This window comes from Cnephaeus nilssonii, assembly GCF_951640355.1.
Source record: "Cnephaeus nilssonii genome assembly, chromosome: 3".
NCBI classification, from domain to species: domain Eukaryota; kingdom Metazoa; phylum Chordata; class Mammalia; order Chiroptera; family Vespertilionidae; genus Cnephaeus; species Cnephaeus nilssonii.
In genome coordinates, this window is record NC_137074.1 from 47,056,493 (window position 1) to 47,079,554 (window position 23,062).

The following is a 23,062-nucleotide window of genomic DNA, read 5'->3' on the forward strand; positions in this document are numbered from 1 at the left end:
CTAAAGATTTGTGTAATGTGGTCACAATACATCCTGCAGTGTTATATTTAATATTTAAAACTGGAGAAGCCCAGATCAGTGGTTGAGCATTGACCTGTGAACCAGGAGGTCACAGTTCAATTCCCCATCAGGGCACATGCCCGAGTTGTGGGCTTGATCCTCAGGAGGCAGCCAATTAATGATTCTCATTATTGATGTCTCTATCTCCTGTTCCTCTCCATTCCTCTCTGAAATCAATAAAAACATATTTTTTAAAATTGAGTAAAATTTATATTGTATGAGAAAGGCATGATTAAATGGCATATTTCCTTTCAATACTGTAATTGCAACTGCTTATAATTATATTTTAAAATCCAATCATGCTATGATATGTTAAATAAAAAATGATGCCAAACATTTTATATGCCCAGTTTGCATAAGGGAGTGTGTGTGTGTGTGTGTGTGTGTGTGTGTATACAAATAGGAAAAAGTCTGAAATGTTAATGGTGTACAAGGTTTGTACACTGAAAACTAAAAAAAATGAGAGAAAAAAAATTGCTGAAAGAAATTAAAGATGTCCTAATTAAATGGACATCTATATCACATTAATGGATTAGAGGCACAATATTGCTCAGATATTAATTCTGCCCAAAATGACCTATACAATCTCATCCAAATTTCTACCAGGCAATTTTGTGGAAATTAACAAATTGCTTGTAAATTTTATATGGAAATTCAAAGAACATAGAATAGCCAAAATAATTTAGCAAAAGAGGAACAAAATTGGAAAACACAGATTACCTAATTTTAAGACTTGCTATAATAAAGTTACCGTAATCCAGACAGTGTGATACCCATGTATTAGATGTGTAGACCAATAAAATAAAAGGCAGTGTCCAGATAAAGACTTGAACACACATGGTCAATTACTTTTCAAAAATGATGCCAAGGCAATTCAACAGGCATGAAAGGTAAAGATAATCTTTTCAACCAGTGGTGTTGAAACAATTGAGTATCCATGAAAAAGAAAAAGAGAAAGTAGAGGGGCATGTGTTGAGGGGAGAGCAGGATAAAGAAAAGACTGAAAATAGATACAAGACTAAATGCAAGAGCTATGATCATAAATCTCCTACAAGAAAACATGGAAAATACTTCTAACATTGGGTTAGACCAATATTTCTTAGGATCCAAAAAGCATGATTAAAACAAAACAAAGCACACACACCCAGAAGAAGAAACTAGGCCTTAGAATTAAAGAATCTCAAATCAAAGTTGGGAGCATTTCAAAGGTGAATGTTAAAAGTTCCAGAGAGAAAGAGACATTACAAAAAGCCAGGAGTGTTCCAATTTGCAGTCTCTGCTGACTCATATCACCAGGGATTTAAAAATCTAGGCCTACATCAGATTCCCACTTTTTGTGATCTTGCAAAAGCCTGGGAAATGGGTGAAGAAGATACTGGCCATTTGGTAGGGAATAAGGAAGCAGGCAACACTATAGAATTATGTATATACTGTAGACCAGGGAGACTGAATTTAATATTGGAAAAATATTAAACATCGTCACGGAAACAATTAGCAAACAGGGAAGCTAGTACAGTGGCAGAAGCTTGGCTTTGTCAAGAACAGGTCATGCCAGACCACTTCAGCCCGTCTAGTAACTGAGTGGCAGGCCTGGTAGTTGAACCAGAAGCAGTAATGCAAATGTTTCTTGGCCCTGACCAGCTATTTAGATGTAGACAATATAAAACCCTCATCACTAAAATTAGGAAATATGGTCTATAGTGCTAGATCAATCCTAGCTGAGAGACATAACTAAATTGGCCTGGCATCGTGTGGAGAACAGAGGGAAACCATGAATATTCCAGATAGGGAACAGCATGTTCAAATGGGGGGGTGATAGATGGATGGTGTGTGTTTGAGGCATTCAGAGGTTTGTGTGGGTAGAACATGGGATGGGAAGTGTGAGGGTTTGGGGGTGAGGGGTAGAAATGAAAGAGATGGGGACAAAACACAAAGGGCCTTAATTAACCATGTGAAAGAGCAGAACCTTACTGGTGAATCCCCCAATGCCATGATGGAAGTCCTAACAAACAGTTGGCCCTAGGGTTCAAGGTGACTTCCAGGTTTTTTTCATTTCTATCACTTGCTGCCTCTCCCTGCAATTAAATGAGCAAGCATTATATTGAGAAATAAAAAGAGAAATTATTGATGCTAAATAGACCACTTTTGAGGTCTATTTTAATGTTAAAGGAGATTGTATACTTTTAAGTTGATTTTTTTAAAGAAAGCCATGTAATTATGAATTAGAAAAATGTGAAAGTACAAAAAGTTGCACTTCTGAGCCTAGAGAATAGAGAGATGAGGGACTGTTACCAGAGGAGGACAGACTCATATTCTGGTTCCTAACCAGCTCTTCTCTGTGACCTCAAGAAAGTCTTCTCTATGCCTTAATTTTTTACCTATAAAATGGCGTAAAAATACTGATCCATTATTTGTTATCTGTAATTCTGAAACTCAAAGAGCTCTAAAAACTAAGGTGACCAGATTTTAACATTGGTGAAGCGGGACACCATTGACGGGGGGGTGGGGGGGTGTCTTTTTTTTTAAAATATATTTTATTGATTTTTTACAGAGAGGGATAGAGAGTTAGAAACATTGATGAGAGAGAAACATTGATCAGCTGCCTCTTGCACAACCCCTACTGGGGATGTGCCCGCAACCAAGGTACATGCTCTTGACCGGAATCAAACCTGGGACCCTTGAGTCCGCAGGCTGACGCTCTATCCACTAAGCCAAACCGGTTTCGGCCCCGGGGTGGGGGGGTTCTTGATTAAAAATTTGGTCTATATTGTAATCGCTTTTGGTTTTTTTAATAAAAGGAAATTCACTTAATAGATCATCGTTGAATTTGCATCCTCTTTTCTTACTCATTATGTTAAAAATCTAAAAAAATAACTTAAAATTATATTATAAATTATTATATACATATTGCTTAAAAACACAGTAAGTAGGTACATAATTACATGAACATATTTTATTGTTAGTTTATAAATTAAATTAATTTGATTGTTATAAAGTAACTATATTTTAAAAATTATTTTAATTTTAATCCTATATTTCTTTCTAAATAATAACAATACTAACTTGTATTATTTTTCCTCTGAATTTGCCATAACGTAAGTCGTAAGTGTCACTTTCAAGGCCGGCGCTAGACTTTTTGCAGCCACTATAAAATATAAATAATACGAGTACTGTCTGCTAAATTCAAGAAAATTTATGTATTTATGAAATAAATAAATAAATTACTTACCTAAATTATCTGAATAGCTGATTTGTAATGACATCACTTGTTTAACTAGCTTACTAGCATGCAGTACGATGTGTATCGTCTGAGAGACAGTTACAAAATGTTTTCGTTGTTGCCAATCCCCAAAAATGTCATTGTTCATTAAGTCCAAACAATGGTGGTCGAATTCTAACAACTGATCAACAATGCGAACTTTGATAAGCAGTTCTTGATAATCAGTTCTCAACAACTATTTGTTATTATTAAAGTTTAACATTATAAAATTAACAAAAATAATATAAAACTCATATCCTGGCTAAATAGCCACATGGCCGCCGAAAACCGTATATTCCCTTCCCGTTCTCCCGCAGTTCCCTAGCTTGTCGTGCATTCTTTCCAAAAATCGGGACTTTTTTAAAACGCCGCGGGACGTGGGACAAATTGTTAAAAATCGGGACTGTCCCGCCAAAAGCGGGACGTCTGGTCACCTTACTAAAAACCAACATTGGTTCTGTTTTAATTTCATAAGTTTGTGCTAAACTCACTTGGTGTTGAAATCTAGTCTGAATTTGAAGCTCTTATAGTCATTTCCCAGATGATATGTATATTCATGAATTTTACAGAAATGTTTAGATTGGGTTATGGGACACTGCCCTAAATCCTGCTGGAGCTGTTTACAGTATTTGCTATAAGAACTTTACTTCCTTTCTAAAATCTAAACGACTATGGATTCTGAAACATCTGGCCCCAGGGTTTTCAGATAAGAGATCATATACCTATAACACCTTCCCTATAGGGTTATGTGAGGATTATATTTCTTACAAAATAATTCAGAAAATGGAGAAGCTGTTATTATTTATCTTTATTTAAGTTCAAAAATTAGATTCTCTTCTCCCATCCCTGAGGACAAGGGAGGATTAACACCTGGTATGGCCTAAATTTATTCTTAGTACTTCTGTATTTTAGTCTGTCAAGTTTGAGTTATAGTATATTAATTGTTAAAGCAGAATGTTTCTCTTAACTGTCCTCCTCTGAACACATATCATTCTTTTTTTTTTTTTCAATCTTTAAATACTTGGATGGATGCCTTATTTGCCGTCAGGTATTAGCTGACAGACTTACTTTTCAATCATCTTTCCTAAGGTCTATCTTATGAAACTCATGGTTAAATTACAAATAAAAATACATCTTATTTTTTTGGAGTTCTCATTAAAAGTGGGTTCTTAACATGTCCTAAGATAATGTTTTTAAAGTCATTGGTTTAAAACACTAGAGAAAAAATATCTATCTAGGTTTCAATCAGTGCTTCCCAAGCAGGATTTTATTTTTATGATTGATTTTTGGGCATACTTTCCATTTCATCAAGTCATCTAAAACCCTTTTGCTGCATTTAATCCTTGATCAGCTGGTGTGAGGAACTGATTATGCAATACACTACTAATATTAAGAAGATTTTAACTGAAAATTGTATATACTGAAATACTTGGGATATAAAAAAAGATTATTAAAATACATACTATATTTCAACCAACCTACCACTGAACTCCTCTCCCTGCAGAAGGAAGTATGGGCAGGAATGTTTCATTCACGTGTGAATGGAAAAATCTCTATCTCCATCCTTCTGCTGCCATGATTTGCTTTGTTACATTAAGCCAGTCCTTTTTTTCATGAGAGTATACAACCAAATGGCCACTTCCAGATGTTTCATTCTCTTAGGCTATGACATTAGAACATTCGTGTGGCAGTTTGAGGGTGTTTTTGTTTTGTAGTTTTCTAGCAGGTTGACTTTGGGTAAAATATCCTCATATTCTTCCAGACATTTCATCTTTAAGAAACAAAATTCCCCAAACCCTAATCCCTGCAAGTCTCTTTAGATATTGTAAGGACAGGATTTATCATAATCTGTATAATATCACTCAATTCATGTGAACATTGTTTTTCCATTTAGTTTCCAGTACTTTATAAAGCTTAACCATTTAAATCCCTCTGAGACCCAGTTTCTTCATCCCAAAGAAAGGACATAATGCTATTAATGGGTTTTGAAAAATGTGAAATCTTTTATAAATGTTGGGTTTTATTTCAAGTAGAAAAAAAGTATTAGTTGGATTAATGAATATAACTCTATTAAGATTGCTCGCTGTCATATATGTAGTAGCCAATGGTAAACATGTAGCTATAAAGGCTGCAAAAGGTGAACTTAATTTTCCTTGATTTGGGATGTAACAGTATCTCCTATTGGTTCTTTCCTTCCTCCACCATCTCTGTGCAGTATTCCACTGAACTGAAGAAACTCTACTGCCAAATTGCCAAGACATGCCCCATCCAGATCAAGGTGATGACCCCACCTCCTCAGGGTGCTGTCATCCGTGCCATGCCCGTCTACAAGAAAGCTGAGCATGTCACCGAGGTGGTGAAACGGTGCCCCAACCACGAGCTGAGCCGTGAATTCAATGAGGGTAAGGAGGAGAGGATTCTGTGGCTGTTCAACTAAGCTCCTTGAAAATAGTGGTTCTGCGGAGATTTTGTTTGGAGTCCATTTACCTGGTTCCACCCTCTGCAATCTGATGGCAGCTTAGTCTATCTTTTTTGGTGACTGAGTACCTGAGAAGAATGATCAATATATTTGTGGCTTTCACAATGACTTACAATGCTTGAACTATTTAATTTAATATTAGTAATTAGTGAATAACCTGGACTTGTCTCTCTACTCCCAATTGGTTATTTTTTTTTTATTTTTTAATGAGAAGGTGTAAGAAGAACAATGTGGCATTTAGTCATTTGGTCTGCTCAGCCCAGGCCAGGTAATCTAGCTTTAGTGCCTTCCCAGAGATGGTCAAGGCCTGACCAATTGAGAGTTGGGAGGGTAAGAAGAAGGAGCATAAGAGGTGAACAACATGAAGAAACAGAAGACAAAAGTAGGGAAAAAAATGAATGAAGACAAATGATAGGCAAGAGAAGTAAATAGAAATGTGCAAGATAAGCTGGGGAGGGGAACAGTGGAGTGAAGGACTGGGTGAAAGGGAGCAGGTATCTTGGGGCCACCTTTATGATCTGTATCCATGCCAATGATATGAGCCACAAACCGACAATTGCTTTACAAAAGAGCTCATTGTTTCCAAGGGTTCCCTGATATTTGATATTCTAAGGTCTTGTGAAGAGAGTCTAAGTAAAGAACACAGAAAAATGGAAAGAAAGGATAGAAGAATGTACACAGATTCATCAGAGTGATGAGGGTGCAGGATGGGTGGACAACTTATGTAGAAAATGTATTTAAAATGGAAAGATTGCTTGGTAGCTAGAATGTGTGAATGTAGAGAATATAAGGGATGGAACAGAAAAAGTAGTGGAGAAAGAAAAAGAGTGAATAGAAATTTCAGATGAGAAAATAAAGTTTAAGTACTCTCACCTTAACACAACTAAGTTTTACACATTGATTTCTAGTCCTTTTCTACATGACCTCCTTATCCAGCCATACCTTTGCATCTTGCTTTTCACTTCACAATACTCCATAAAGATTATTTCTTATAGCTAAGCTTTATTATAGGTTTTTATAACTGCCCTTGATCCATCAAGATGACATAATTGTTTTTTTTCCCCCCCAATTTTTGACATAATAGTTGTTTTTACTTTTGCAATAATAGATGATGTTTCAGAGGGCATCTTGACTCACTTAACTTTTCACTGTTATTAAATACTAGAGGCCCGATGCACGAAATTCATGCAAGAGTAGGCCTTCCTTCCTCCTGCTGCCTGCACCAACTTCCCTCCGGCACCTGGGACCCAGGCTTCCCTCGCAACCCCGGCTTCCTCTGGAAGGTCATCCGGAAGGTCTTCCGGAAGGACGTCCAGAAGGAAGCCTGATCTAATTAGCATATTACATTTTTATTATTATAAATTATTATTATAGATCAGTTTTTGTGGAACAATAATACATGGTCAAAGATTAAGAACATCTTTATGGTTCCCAATTCTTCAATCAGCTTCTTTCTTTTGGAGCCCTGTCCAGTATCATAATTTTGTGAAACTTTGCCTGCAGTCTTTAAAAAATTTGCTTTCCCTTTCTTATTCTCCAACCTTGGGCTCTTTTAGCACAACAAAACCAGTAAGTTTCTCATCTTTATGACCAAAGCAAGGTCTAAAATTGGAGACTTTATGGTGGAGAAAAGAATAGGCAAAGGGAAAGTGATGTCCTTGCCATCTGTTGCCTTTTCTTTCATGTTTTTTTTTTTTTTCTGCTCAATTTTTGAATACTATTTCTCAAGCTTTTTAAAAAATTAAATCTATTGGGGGACTTTGGTTAATAGGAGCATATAGGTTTCAGGTGTGGATTTATATGTTACATGATCTTTCTATCTCACTGAGTGCTTTTTTTTTAAATTAACTTCTTTATTTTTCTTCTATTTTCTACAAACTAGCAAAATCTCCTCTATGAATCTAGTCAGAGATGTATTCATAGAGTTCTCTTAAATCTTGAATTATTAACCTAAACACTGCAAACATAGGATTGTTCTCTTAAATATATTTGAGTGTTCCAGTCCTTTCTTTCACTATAAAGGTTGTAACACCTTCATGTGTTAGATATCTGGCAACAGGATCTTTTCCCTTTTTTCAAGGATATATAGTTCCTCTATTAACCACTTTCTTTGGCAACCAATATCCTGTCTGTGCTGTTTCATTTTGTTTTCTTTGAGGGTGAAGAACTAACTATTTTGTCTTTCTCTGTTCTGCAGGACAGATTGCCCCTCCTAGTCATTTGATTCGAGTGGAAGGGAACAGCCACGCCCAATATGTAGAAGACCCCATCACAGGCAGACAGAGTGTGCTGGTACCTTATGAGCCACCCCAGGTAAAAAGATACAGGCTGGGCTGTGTTGGGAGCTGATTTAATTCAGTGATAGAAGGTGTTTTGAGCACCTATTTCTATCTTAGTCGTTATTACTATATATGTAACCTGTTTAATCTCTTCTCTTCTACTTTCTCTACACACTGCTCCTATACCTCTTTCAAAACTCCTAAATTTGCACTAAATTAGCTTGATAACATGGCTCTGTGCCCATGTTCCCATCTTAATGGTTCATAATAATTGAATTTGCTTATTGGGTTAAAGCACAACCTTATCTTATCCAAAGAATTTAACTGGCAATTGAGGTGGTAGTGAATGTGCAGCAATACTGGATGCAAGGATTCTTACACTGCACATGGGGGACCCTGAGAGGGCTCTCGTAGCTGAAGGTGGAATGAATAGGTGGAAGATTAGAAATGCAGAACCCTAGAAGAGGGAGATGAGTGTGTTGGCTGCTGCTTGCTGTGTGAACCTTTAACTGTAATTCTTCCTCTCTGGACTTCAGCTGCCTCATCTATAAATGAGCACTTTGGACTAGATGATTTAATGCTGAGGACCTTTTAAGCTCCAGAGTGTTATTTATGGAAGTGTTTCTTCAAATCTATGTTATTCTGTTTTAGCCACATAGGGAAAATATCCGTGGATCATAGTTGCTACTCTTGGTGATGTTTTCAGCTCTCCCTTTGCAGTGATATTCATATATGGGATGAACCCAGTTTAAATCGGGTGATATATATCAGCTTGCAAATGAATTGGGTCAAAGATGATTCTTTTTTAAGGCCTATCTCCCCTCATGTAGTGTCCAATGTTGCAAACATTAGCTTTCAGCTTACCAAGAGGCAAGCCAAAGAGGAAGGACAGTGGGTTTTATTCCTAGAAAAAGAAAAGCATCATCACCTCATCAGAAATGAAGCTGTTTAAATAGAGGGAAGAGATGAGAAGGATGAACATTTGATCAAATTATTGTTAATGGACTCTTTTTCCCCTGTGTTCAGGTTGGCACTGAATTCACGACAGTCTTGTACAATTTCATGTGTAACAGCAGTTGTGTTGGAGGGATGAACCGCCGTCCAATTTTAATCATTGTTACTCTGGAAACCAGAGAGTAAGTGGCATATGCAGAATTGCCATCCTGCAGAAACCATGGGCAGAGGGCAAAGTGAAACTGTGTTTGCTTTATCATTACTTGTGCATGTACAGCAGAGCGCCACCCTTGATTTTATCCTTTGTGCTTTAAATCCTTGCTGCAAATACTTACATAAAAGATCTAAGAAAGTGGAGACAAAGCAGGGTGGGTAAACACAGAGGGGAAGAAAGAGGGAAGGCATGCAAGTCGCTTCATATCTGAATTCTTGACATTTAGCTGGAATGGTTTCTGATTAGACAGTGTTTGTTTTCATGTGGCCCCCGAGGCATTTAACAATTTCTTTGAGTAAGTCTGGGCTGCCTCGGGGAATTTTATCCAGAGACATCCACGGGCTTAATTCAAGCTTCCTTCAAAATATGTAGCTAAATACAGCTGTTTAGCTAATGGCTTGGAGGTTCTTTGCAGAACAAATGGAATGTTGTTTACTAATATCGCCGGTGGCATGTAAGCACTTTTGTGTTCTGCCAAGTGCTTTGGGGTGCACCCTCTGAGCAGCCGTGACTGGCAGGTGGTGGTAGTGGTGCACTGGTGATGACCAGCAGTAGAAATGGGAGAACTCTAGGGAACTTTTACAATTCTTTCACTTTGACCCTTTCCTCCTCTCTTCTCTAATTCCTAGTGGGCAAGTCCTGGGCCGACGTTGCTTTGAGGCCCGGATCTGTGCTTGCCCAGGGAGAGACAGGAAGGCTGATGAAGACAGCATCAGAAAGCAGCAGGTCTCGGACAGCACAAAGAACGGTGATGGTACGAAGCGCCGTAAGTAGCTGTAGTGGCCACATGGAGGAGGGTAAAGTCTTATCCAGATAGAGGAGCTGGGGCTGAGAGTTGAGAAGCAGTATAATAGGACCAAAGGTCTCCAGGGGCAAAAGTGACTGGAGGCCCCAGCGCCAGTGGATGGAGGTATTCAAATGGACTCGAGGTGTGCACTCCAACTTGAAAAAACAAGTAGTCACTGTGAGGATTCCTTAGTCCAGCAGTCCCCAAATGTGGCTCCCAGACCAGTAACATCAGCATCATCTGGAAACTGGGGAGAAACACAAGTTTTTAGTTCCTAGACTTGCTGAGTCAGACACTCTGGGAGGAAGGCCCAGCAATCTGTGTTTCAGTAAGAGCTCTAGGTGCCTCCAATGCTCGCTGAAGTTTGAGAATCTGTATTTTAGCCTATTGGTGTCTTTCTGGCTCCAATTTTTCTGTTACTGAGCATGAGGGCTGAAAATACATCTGCCAACCTCATGAGTCTATGGGGACAGTGAGATTTCAAAACACACTTTGTAAAGCACCATCTGGAGAAGATACAGGTCTGTTTTTCATGGAGTCTTCAAATTGAGGCCTCCATCACCTTATCAGTAGTGAGGCTAATGATTTGGTTCAATTGTTTTATTAAGCAGAAAAATCTGTTTCATAAATGAAACCCACAATGAAAAATAGATGGAAGTAGAGGGGCTCTAGTTGAAAGGAACAGGAGCTGGGGGTGGTCTGGGGCCCCGTGCTCTACTCGCAACCACCCCTGAGGTACACCCCACAGAGGCGTAGGCCTCCAGCTACCCAAGGGTGAAAACCACAGATCCACAAGTGCCTCTAACTTGTGAGATTTGATTCTAGAAGGTGTCTCGCATAAGTCTGATATCACCACAACAAGTATTTTAAAGTATACCACACTGTAACTTATTTCATGTGACACTGTTTTAATTTTATTACTAATTAGTGTCCAAAAGAAACAGAAAGTACACTGTGTTTTACAGGAGAATCACAGCATGTTATAACAGCTAGTCATCATCAATATCTAACTGTTCAGTATGATTTGCCCTTCCTGCTAGGCTCTTCCTCTCTCTGATTATTCCTCACAAGGCTATATATATGAATGATATAAATTATATATAAAATATTTTTAAATATATTAATATAATATCAATAATATAAATAGAATTCTATTTCCACCTTAATTAAATAATATAAATAGAATTCTATTTCTACCTTAATTTTGCTCTTCAGTCTGCCTGGTGGCCTAGTTCCTAAATTCTTTCCTGAGCACCTCAATTGCCTACAAATTAATGAATATCAGTAAGAATGAATTATGTAAATTTTGGTAGAAAGATCATCTCTATACCCTGAATCCTGAATGCAGTTTCTAATTTTGGAAACCAGAGGGATTTGTGAGCATAATTCACTCATTTTACTGAAGAGAAAACTGAGGTCCTGGAAAATGAGATTACTTGTTGGAAGTTATGTGATGTATGTATGAACATGGGAGGGCTGAGCACACAGGCTGTAGACATTGGCAAGACAAACTCTACAATATGCATTTACCACCTTGGAAGATCAATGACCTGATAAATAAAACACAAAACCAATTTATCCTCCTTTCTTTAACAGCTATTCAGACACAGACCAGTAAGACAGGGATTCCTGCAGCATGACTTAAGCCACAGGTCATTTCCCAGCTTCCCAAAACCCTGCCTTTCTCTTGTTCTGCCTCACTTAGCCCCACCTCATTATTGTTAGGTTTGCACTTAATGCAAAAACAATCATCACAATTAAGTGGATGTTTAGAACTAGAAACTCTAATCTCACACGTGTTGCTGGTGCTATTGTCTGTTTAGTAAATGTGTTATTGCTTCAGAAATGTTCCCAGGATGAAGCTTGCTTTTCTTTTTCACTAGCTTTTCGTCAGAACACACATGGCATCCAGATGACATCCATCAAGAAACGAAGATCCCCTGATGATGAACTGTTATACCTACCAGTGAGTCTAGTCTCCCTTGGGTATTCATGATTACTTCATTTTCACCTTCTTAGAATATGCTTTTGCATGTGGTGCAGATATTCTGATTATCTGTCACAATGAGAAAGGGGTAATGGGGACAAGTGAGATAAAACAAAGAAATTATATATATAATTTCCCTCTGGCCGCCTGCAGGTACCCAGGACCTGGGATTTGTTCTGGCTGTCAGCAGGCATCCCGGGACCCAGGCTTCCCTCCAGCCCTGGCTTTGTCCGGAATGACCTCTGGAAGGACATCTGGTCAAATTAGCATATTACCCTTTTATTATTATAGATGACAAGATTATCCTAGACAGCATGACTGAACCAATTTAGCACTAAAATTTCATCAGAAGGAGTTCACAAAATCTATCAGGCAACATTCATAGAGAATTGACTGTGATTTCTTTTAGGGAGTACTATAAAGAAAGCCAAGCAAGGCAGAATCCTCAGTTATTTGTGAATGGCCAGAAGACTCAGTCCAATCACTATCTAAGAGCATTGTTCATCCCTACAAGTAACTATTAGTCCTCTCAATATGCCTAAGGTGCCCTGTTTTAGTCTATGGTTGCCTTTTGTTGAAATCTTATTCCCTTAGGTCTTTGCCAGCTAGACTGGCAGCAAAGTTTTGGTAACCAGTATAGCCCTTGATGCCATCTAAAGTGACATGAGACAAAGGTAAACAAGGCCAGGTTTGACTGGGAGCTGCCACCCTGGGATGGAAGTAAAAGCAACTCAACAGGTTTGGGTGTGCCATACCTGTTCCCTACCTTCTTTGGGCCCTGACCATCAGGGAAATCGACTTCTTACTGGTAGAACAATCAGACAGTGAGTTAGCTAAGATTCTGTGTCGTGTTTCTCAGGCTACATATAGAATCTGATGTGTGAACTTTTAAGTTAAACATTATCCTGATATACTAAATATAGTCATCCCTCCTCTCAACTGAGGATACCAAAATCCACAGATTCTCAAGTCTCTTATGTAAAACTAGCGTTCCCGTTGCAGGAAAAACCCTGCAATAGGGTTTCCTGCTGCACTCTACCCTGCCTGCTCTCCTCCCTTGTGCCCCGCCCCGCCTTCTCTGCCAGCCCGCCTGCTTTTCCCTTCTCCCCTGGCCCCACCTCTGCTCCTCCCTTCTCCCCCGCCCTGCCTTCTCCGCCAGCCCGCCTGCTTTTCTCCCTTCTCCCCCGGCCCCACCTTCGCTCCTCCCTTCTCCTCCCCCCGGCTTGCTTGCTTCTCCACAGCTTTGCTCCCTTCTGCAGCTCTTGGCTTCTTTTGACACTGTCTTGATATGCAAATTAGCCACCATCTTTGTTGGTGTAATTTGCATACTCGTCCTGATTGGTTGGTGGGTGTGGCTTGGCTGGTGGGCGTGGCTTGGACGTAGCGAAGGTGTGGTTAATTTGCATATTTGTCTATTATTAGGTAGGATGGCAATGCATAGAATCTGCCTTCCACATCCAGGGTTTCCCAACCACAGGTCAAAAATATTCTTTTCCATTAGAGGTTGGTTGAACCCATGGATATGAAATCAGGGATATAGAGGACTGACTGTATATTTATTGAAAAAAAAATCTGTGTATAAGTAGATGACTCACACAGTTCAAACCCATGTTGTTCAACCGTCAACTGTAAACCAAAAAACCTAGTCTGTTTTTAGCTGCTGACATAGAAATCACTTGAAAAGCTCTTTTTAAATTAAATTTCAGTTGTGAAGGAACCGTTGCTTCCAGGGGAAATACAGGGTCACGTTTCCGTGAGCCTCTGGTCACAGCACTTTTAGCAACTGATCAATATGTAACCCTGTTTTTTGCATGTTTCTGTTTAAAGGTACCTTATTTAATACATACTGTTGACTCATTAACATTGAATTCACAGACAATATCACTATAATCATGCCAAAACAAAACTTATCGAACCTGTATTTTGACATTACAGCCTTCTTATACTAGTACTCGAAGCACTAGACAGTACTTTAGCACTATACTCAGGGACTTCTTTAAACAGATAATTCACCACACACACACACACACAAAAAAAAAAAAAATGTGGAAAAGTGTGGCACTAAATAGACCCCAGAAAGGACAGTTGTTCGCAGCATGAGCACTGAAACCAAGAGGCAGCTGGAACATGCATGGGCAATTAAAGTTTTTGTCACTCTGCTTATGGCTGCAATTAACCACTAATTGCTGAGGAGTATTGATTTTCATGTTATAAATGTTTGCAAGTAGGAGAAATCATCAACATAGACTCCATGAAAAATGGGGATTGACAGTCACAGTGGTTCTAGAGTTCTTCATTTTCCCTTTTCTCCTTCTTCTTGTTCACCTAGGTGAGGGGCCGTGAGACATATGAAATGCTGCTGAAAATCAAGGAATCCCTGGAACTCATGCAATACCTTCCCCAGCACACGATTGAAACATACAGGCAGCAGCAGCAGCAGCAGCACCAGCATTTACTTCAAAAACAGTGAGTGTGTCCATGTGTCATTTTAGAAGGCATTAATGAGAGTGACTATCACATTAACGTGATCAGTGGGCGATATAGAAGATGAGGTTGTGAGACAGCAGGACATGATAGGATCAAATGACCCAGTGTGGGGTACTAGTTTCAGCAACCCTCTAGTACTTCTTATTATAACCTTCCCTTTGAGAAGTTCCACCTATATTCTGAAATTGAATTCAAATTATTTCAATTGAATTACAAAGAGACTCATACTAACAGAGTTAGTTCTCTTCTCTCTATCCCTATCCAAACACATCTGTCAATATAAGAATATTGACTATGCACAAAATTCGAGCAATAATGTGTATATTTAAAAACATGTAGTCTTCCCTTACCCCAATGAGTTATCTTGTACCTCTCCTGGGATGCACCCACATTTGGGAAAACCATCATAGAGTAAGGATAGCACATAGGTTTTACCGTAAGTGGCTTCCTTGAGTGCTGTGTTGGGAAGAACTCTGAAACCCAGTGCATGTTCCTTGGGGAAATATATGCAGCAGAAGAACAAAGTCGCACCACATTGCCATGTTTTAGTGTCCCTGTTCTAGGTTACCTTCCAGCAATATATTTTTGCATAAATTGGGCCAGATTTTGGATCCATATATACATATAATATATATATTAACTTTTACCTTGACTCTTGGATCTTTGATGATGATAATTGTTTTATGACTAACAAGAATAGAACAGCTCTTATAAAAGGAAGGAAAGTTGGTGAATCAGGACTTTGCTTATACTTAGCCCTCTATGGTTAAGAATAATCACGTGTCTGTACTGGAAGTATTGCCAGAATTTCTGTAGATATATGTAAAATGTATACATTTTTGCCCATTTGAGTAATTCAAACATTTGACTATACTCTTCAGGCAAAAAGAAATGGAGCCAAAATAATCTTGCCAAAGGCAAATATTATCTTCTACAGTAGAAAAGTACATGAACAATATATAATATTTTTTTCTGATATATTATTAGCTAACTATAGAGAGATAGCCATGGAAAGTAGAATCAGAAGGGTTTGTTATTCTTTTTAATCAACATAATTGCAGTTGAGGATGTTGGACTGCTTCTCTCATAGGCAGGAGGCATCCTCTAAGCCTTGTTGGCTGTGGGGCCTGGGGTTGGCAGTGGAAGTATAGAAAGATGTGCTCTTTCTTTAAAGGACTTCAGGCTCTTGAATGTTTAAGAACCTTTTTGCCTGGAAGGAGTTCACCATTTACTTGTAGCTTGAGAGTTTTGCGAATCATAATTTCAAGGTTTTAAATAAGGCTGAGTGGAAAGGCTAATCACGGGGTTTCTTGAGGACACGAAGTATTCCAAAGGAGACTTAGAATACAAAGTTGCAGACAAAATTCCCATCACCAATCCAATAGATTCTTTAGGATATATGTTAATATATGCAAGTTTTTATAAAATCATTCAACAGGGATGAAAGAAACAGACCTGTAACATCCCTTACAAACCTAGAGGGAATAAGAGCCTTCCCCATGTCATATCATGGTATTAAGAAACTCTCCCAAATCACCTCCAGTTCACTCTGGATATGTTTAGCTCAGTGAAAATATCCAGAATGACACAGTAGCATATCACGCTGACCCAGTTGCTCCATGATTCTCTTTTCTCTAGTTAACAGGAAGAGAATTGTCAGGCCAAATTGATACCTATTAAATGGTGTGGTTTAAGAGATCTGACCATCTAGCTCAGAGTTGGCAATTTCTTTTCTATAATGCACCAATAGTAAATACTGTAGGTTCTCTGGTCCATATGGTCTCCTGCAGCTACCCAGTTCTGTCCTTGTAGTATAGAAGCCACAGCAGCCAATATGGAACAAGTGAGAATCTGTTACAACAAAACTTTCCTTTAGGGCCACTGAAACTTGAAATTCATGTAATTTTCACATCATTAAATATTCTTCTTCTTTGAATTTTTCCACCTTTTAAAAATGTAAAAAACATTCTTTACCTATGGACCAGATTTGGCCCATTCACTGTGTTTTGCAGGACTTGTTCTAGGTAAGTGAGTGCCCCTTCCTTCTTGAGGCTCAGAGTTTTTAATAGGAATATTTTAAAGCTAAATGTGTATTCTAAAGTAGAGAGGTATTAAAAGGTTTTATGAAATTTTAAAGTGACTTTTAAGGTAACATTTCAGTATCTATCAAAACTACAGCCTTTATCAGAGATTTCTTTTGTCCCAGAAGGTTAGGCACACCCATCCAGACTCAAAATGATGCAACCCCATTATCAGCTAAGACTGAATAGTTGACTTGATTCACGTAGCAAACTATCAGCGAAGATCTGTTGCATGAAAGCATTAAGAATGGACATGAGAAAGATGGAGTTTCTGCCTTCTCATAGCTTTATAATTTCGTGATAAATTCATAACCAGAACACCTTTTGAATTTTAAGAAAGCTCTGGATATTTATTCTCAGCATCATGTAAATCAGAACAATTTTAAACAGCTTCTCTAGATCATACAATAAGGGGAATCATTTGGTATAATAGTTTTAGAGACTTAATAAGCCAGGAGGATCTACCTCGGTCAGTCCAGGACAGTTGCTATTTGTGTTTGTATATGAGAATACATTGCCTGGTATCCCCCATATGATCAGTTATCCCATGCTTATTGTCTGACTGGCTAGCATTGGTTTAAAGGGAAATTATTTCCCAATTTCTATTTCAAAAAACAATCTATTTCATCAAAGAAAAAAATGTATCTTAAAGTTGTATTATTTTAAAAGCCCAAAAGATTTTAGAGACACATGGTCACTTTTTGCATGTGTGGCCACAGATACATAGTGAGAACAAGTAGACTCATAATTACCAGGGGTGTCCATTTACAGTATCATTGCATGTTGTTATCTCTCAGTCTTGTAAGAGCTAACTTTAGATGTGATAACTTGTGCATGAAAATCTAACAAACTGCAAAATGAAATCTTTGCAAAACATAGACATTTGGTCTAATTTTGTCTAAGTTGCATTATACAATATATATATATATATATATATATATATATATATATATATATGTATATATATATATATATATATATATATATATATATATATATATGGCTTTCCAATGATTGATATGCATCTATATAAATTCTCCAGTTGCTGTACTCTTCGGCTGAGTTTTTTTCAGCTCTTTTATTTTCATGCAAATCTGCCAGAAAGAGCATGAATAACTAGACAAAGAAAAATGGAAATCTATTTCTCTGGCAATCATTTGAAAATAACAAATCAGCTTGGAAATGCCTTCAATAGCCTGTGATTTTCTTTCCAAAAACATAATACCAACTTTATCCTGGTAAGGAATCAATTTTGTGCTTTTCTTTATAGTAGAGAAAAAATTAGTGGGAAGGAAATATACTTTCTACAAGGTGGCAATAACACATTTTAAATTTAATTACTTCTATTAGATGCTCACTGTGTGTTTTCTCTCTGCTTGATTTTCATTTGTACATGGTTTCCCTTTTTCAAAAATTCCTTCCCAATTACCTTCATGATCATAGGCTTTATGAAGGATAAATTTACACTGAGATTTTGTGAATCAAATTGTTACAGATATAAGTAGGTTTTTTACCATTTATAAATAAATATAATTTTGGTTGATTTGCTCACATTGACATAAACATGGGGTTATGTTTATAGATGCCAGAATCTATGGGAGGACAAATTTTTTAACTAGGTGCCTTAACTTTATATTTTCAAGGGAGATTAACTCTTAGGTTTGCTCTACAGAAACCACTTAAGACATTTATAGCAATCTTTTTGTGTGTGTATTTTAGACCAATACTATTTTTTTCCATTTTTTTTCTGTAGTTTATTCTCTTTGGCTTCCATTCTGATATCAGGCCAACATCACTGTTAAAATTTTACTTAGCCTAACTCTTTATTTCCCAGGGAAAATTATTTTTGAGTTTCTACAGAATGAACGCATTTTAATAGAAATATGAAATCTCCTGAGGAGCACTTAGTGTATTATTTTCCTTTATGATCACTTGATGATTGTAGCTCATTAGATACAAGTCAGAGAATATTAGAGCAGAGCATGATCTTCAACACCATAGTTCTAATACCTTCATATCGCAGCTTGGGAAACTTAGGCCCAAAGAACTATACCTATGATTTTATGTCCAGATCATAATAAAGTTAAGATGAGAATCATATTTGAAAGATACATCTTTCTGCAATTATCTGGTCTGCTTCATTAGTTAAAGAAAATTGTAATAAAAAGACAAAAGCAAGCATCTATTTCTATTTTTCTGTCTCTGTATCAGTCATTTGGAACTTATCCTTGTGGTTTCAGTTTAAAATCCTATCACTTAGAGCTCATTTGGCTCTGATTTTCTTTAATAATGTTTCTCAGATTCACATACCTGAGGATGAAGCAAGCAATATTTTCAGGATCATCAATGTAGGAGAGAGTAGAGGATACAAATCTCAATGCTAGATGTGATAAATATCATATTTCTAAGTTTGATTTAGAAATCATCCAAATTTCCAGAATATTTGTTTGAAATTGCCAGTTTCTTAGATTAAAAAACAGATGAATATTGGTAATTCCATGTGGTTCAACCTTGTAGGTCATAGAAATGCACTTGTTTTTTACAGTTAACACAGTTTTCCTTTTTAAACTTTGCCGCTATGTTAGGAAGTTGCTAGAGCAGAGATTCATTAGCTCTGAATTGGTAATGAAGAAAAACACCTCAGATTAATTAAATTCAGATCTATTAGATCACTTTTCTAAGCTCTCACATCTCACCACAGAAATTATCTCAATTCTAGGTCTCAAAGTCTGAACCTCTGTGGTCCACTCACTCTTATTATAGCTAAAATATGATTTCTGCATGTTGTCTCATTTAAGCCTTGCTCCATGAGAAGCCCCAAATGTAAGATACAGGCAAACAGTCAAAGCTATACTTCTTTAGCTGGCAGTATATTACTTCCTTACTCATTGTTGTTCTGGCATATTTTTTATGATGATCCCTGTTCTGCTGGTGAGATGACTTTACTGAATCCTAGACCTAACCAAGTAAAAAAGCCTTTGTTCCTTTGCAAGGAGTAACCAAATATGACTTAAAAGCCAGTTGGGAAACTATTTCCAAATAGGCCATGGATTGCACAATTTTTAGCAAAATAAAGGGATTTGTTCCTGGCATCTTTATGGCATAATTGATGACTTAATTATGCAAAAGTTGCTTTCATATATTTGACATGTGCATTTATAGGCCAAGTTTGTGACTGGAGGATTAAGATATTTATCCATCTCAATCTGGGCACATACAAATAAATGCTCATTAAGAGGCCTTTACAAATGCATGATGACGCAGTCCCCAGACTGATAAGATCATATTTCTTCATACTTCATAGTTAGGCTAGATGGGAACAGTAATGAGGTATCTTAATTGGGTAGATGACATTTTTCAAAAGATTAATTTTTGTCTCTGAATTCCCTTTTTCAATTAATCAAGTGCAATATGCCAAGCACTGTGTTAAGCACCTTGACCTCCCTGATCTCAGTAGTTCTCACCTGAATCACTTGTGGAGTTTGTTAAAAATATATATGCCTGGGTCCAGCCTGGTCTCAGAAGGGACCCAGGAAAATGCAATTTTTAAAAAAACGTTATTGATGATTTAGATCCATCTGGTTAATTACCACCATGTTATCTAATTTCTTCTTCATAAAAATCTTGAGAAATCATCTCTGAGTAATTTTAAAAGTGAGTAAAGAGGAAGGTGAAAAAATAGCTTTACAGGCATTCTGTTCTATCTATACTATGATCATGAATGTAGGAGGATGTGTTTCTGTATTCAGTTGATTTGAATATATGAAGTCCTAAGCTTTCATCTTTTGTTTTCTCTGGTTCCTCTCTGCAGTCTCCTTTCAGCCTGCTTCAGGAATGAGCTTGTGGAGCCCCGGAAAGAAACTCCAAAACAATCTGACGTCTTCTTTAGACATTCCAACCCCCAAAACCGATCAGTGTACCCTTAGAGCCCCTTCTGTGTATTTTGAGTGTGTGTTTGTTGTGTTTCTGTGTGTGTTTGTGTGTGTATCCAGCCCTTGTAAGCAGGACTTGGAGACACTGGCTCAGAGACACAACTGTTCAAAGGCACACAGCCACTAGTGAGAAAATCTTTGAAGGGACTCAAAACTTTACAAGAAAGGACATTTTCTGCAGATTCTGTATCCTTAGATCTAGCGTTGATCAGTCAGGAACACGTGTTTGTGAGCTTTTGTGTTGTTTCTTGGGAGGGAGGAGCTCAGGTTGGGAAAGGGCATTAAGATGTTTATTGAACCCTTTTCTGTTACCTTCTGTTGTATTTCTAAAACTCATAAAGAAGCTTTTGAGCAGGTCTCAAACTTAAGATGTCTTTTTAAGAAAAGGAGAAAAACGTTGTTATTGTCTGTGCATAAGTAACTTGTACGTGACTGAGAGACTCCTTGAGGCCCTTTTAATGCTGGTCATGCAGTAATATTGCAAATAGTAAACTAAGGTGTAAAGTGTACTGCTGGGCAGTGAGGTGATAATTACCATACGTATCCAGTGTGGGGGATGTTCTTTCATTCTTTTTGAGAACTTGCATTATTAGTATCCTCCCCTCGTATATAGGTGGAAGTTCATTAATGCTGTGTCAAATCCCACCCTTGCTACCATATGCCAGTACCTATGATAGTCTTCCTTACTCATGGGAACCCTGGAGGCTTACCCTCAAGAAACTCTTGTTTAGACACCAAGGCAGGTAAACCTATTCTGTTATTTTAAGAGAAGGGTAAAACTGCCCCAGTAATATTGCTCTAGGCAGTTATATATCATTCTTTAATGCCCAAAATGGAGTTCAAAGTGCTCTCACCAAAACTATGATTATTATGTTTGATTGGCATTCCTATCCCTCTATCCTACTATAACACTACCCATATTGCTGACACTGCTCAAACTCCATTGTCCAGGAGCCTTATGTTTTGTTTATGTGATGTTCAAGCGGATGCATTTGAAACCAACACTCTTGGCCTAAAAAATTAAAGATAGAGATGATGGCTTCCTTTTTTAAAATTTTTTTGTTGTTGTTGTTCAAAGAGTTTAGAGAATCTATTTCTTTCCAGTTTAAAAACATTTTAAAAAAATAGTATTAAGACTTTAGGAAGCTTCTTTCTTCCTCATCTCCCCACACCAGATCACCAGCTCTTAATTCTGTGTCACCACAAAAGAGATTTCTTGTTATTGAGGCTGTTGCTTTATGGATGTGTGATTTTAATTTTCAATAAACTTTTGCATCTTGGTTTACCTTGCAGTTTCTTTTTTCTTTTCTGTCTCTCTTGCTTTTTAAAAAATTCCTTATAAATATTTTTATTTTTATTTAAGTGCTTGAAGTACTACCATGTGTAAGTCTAAATAAAAAGAATAATAGGAGAATTACTTTGGTTCTTCTTACACTGTCAGTATTTCCTGTTTTTATTTAAGATATTCTATATCAAGGTTATCAATCCTAAAAATAAATTGCAATGCCAACACTAACTTGAAGATATACCTTAGCACTGCATATTTAATTTCATCATAAGGAATCATGCACTACAGTATCATTTGTTCACATCTCTGAACAAGCCTTGAGTTACATATTAAGTTGCTAAATTTACTAAAAGGAATTTAAGTCAAATCCAAAATTAGTAAATAATTTGACTTCTGTGACAGAGGCATTAGTAAATATTCATTCAGAACTTTTAGTTGAGGTTATTGTCCAATGCTTTTTTTTTAAAGAAATAACAATATATCCCCATCTTTGAATGTTTATTTTTAAAAGCTTCAAAAACAATTGTTCTAAATAAAAATAATTAATTTAGTAGTTAAAATACTTAAGAAAAAACATTTATGTTTGAGATACAAGTATATTAGTAAAATCCGATGATCTTGTTACATCTGTAAAGTGTTTTTAATATAATAATTTTGATTTACAGATCCCATCAAGGATTAATTAATATGTTTAGTTATTTAATATTTATTTTTTCTTCTGAAGCCTTTTTCTTTCACTCTATTTTTATGTAAGTTTTTGATGTGTTTATAGTTAATTGTATATAAATGCACATATTTGAACTGATGGAAAATATTTTACAATTTTGGTTGATCTGTCTAGAGATTAAATGCTACCCTTTGTATTTAGAAGATTACCTAGCTAGAGAGAAAGGTTACAAGCAGAGCAGTACTGGGAAAAATTTAGAGGAGAAACAATTCTTTCCTGATGGTTCATGTCTTGCTTTCTATGACCTTCCTCATACCAGGGGTGTTTTTCTCTACTTCTCAATACCCCTGCCCCCTCTCAGATTTGTACTCCAGAAATAGGTTTGGTGAAATAGGTTTATTCTGAGGTATCACCAGATTATACTAACAAGTTGCTTTTTAATTGGCAATGGAAGATTTGAGGCAAAATCTTTTGGTGGAATTCTAGGCATCTCCAGTATGGTGGTGGAGATGACGAATTTGTGCCTTCCAAAGAATTCTGACTCTCAACCATCTAGATAGTCACTAGACTTGGAATCAGGAAACATGT

At 37.2% G+C, this 23,062-nt stretch overlaps 1 protein-coding gene across 5 annotated transcripts in view; it reads left to right on the forward strand.

The window, feature by feature from the left end:
- Nucleotides 1-23,062, forward strand: part of TP63 (tumor protein p63) — a 98,289-nt gene that overhangs the window by 61,402 nt on the left and 13,825 nt on the right. For 2 of the 5 annotated variants that reach the window (XM_079766590.1, XM_079766592.1), the window contains exons 3-8: nucleotides 5,535-5,721; nucleotides 7,996-8,111; nucleotides 9,104-9,213; nucleotides 9,875-10,011; nucleotides 11,916-11,998; nucleotides 14,349-14,485. In XM_079766590.1, the coding sequence (XP_079622716.1) occupies nucleotides 5,535-5,721; nucleotides 7,996-8,111; nucleotides 9,104-9,213; nucleotides 9,875-10,011; nucleotides 11,916-11,998; nucleotides 14,349-14,485 (770 nt within the window). Of the gene's footprint in view, nucleotides 1-5,534; nucleotides 5,722-7,995; nucleotides 8,112-9,103; nucleotides 9,214-9,874; nucleotides 10,012-11,915; nucleotides 11,999-14,348; nucleotides 14,486-20,398; nucleotides 21,794-23,062 lie in introns of those variants that run through there. The other 3 variants (XM_079766593.1, XM_079766594.1, XM_079766591.1) reach the window with 3 other exon arrangements.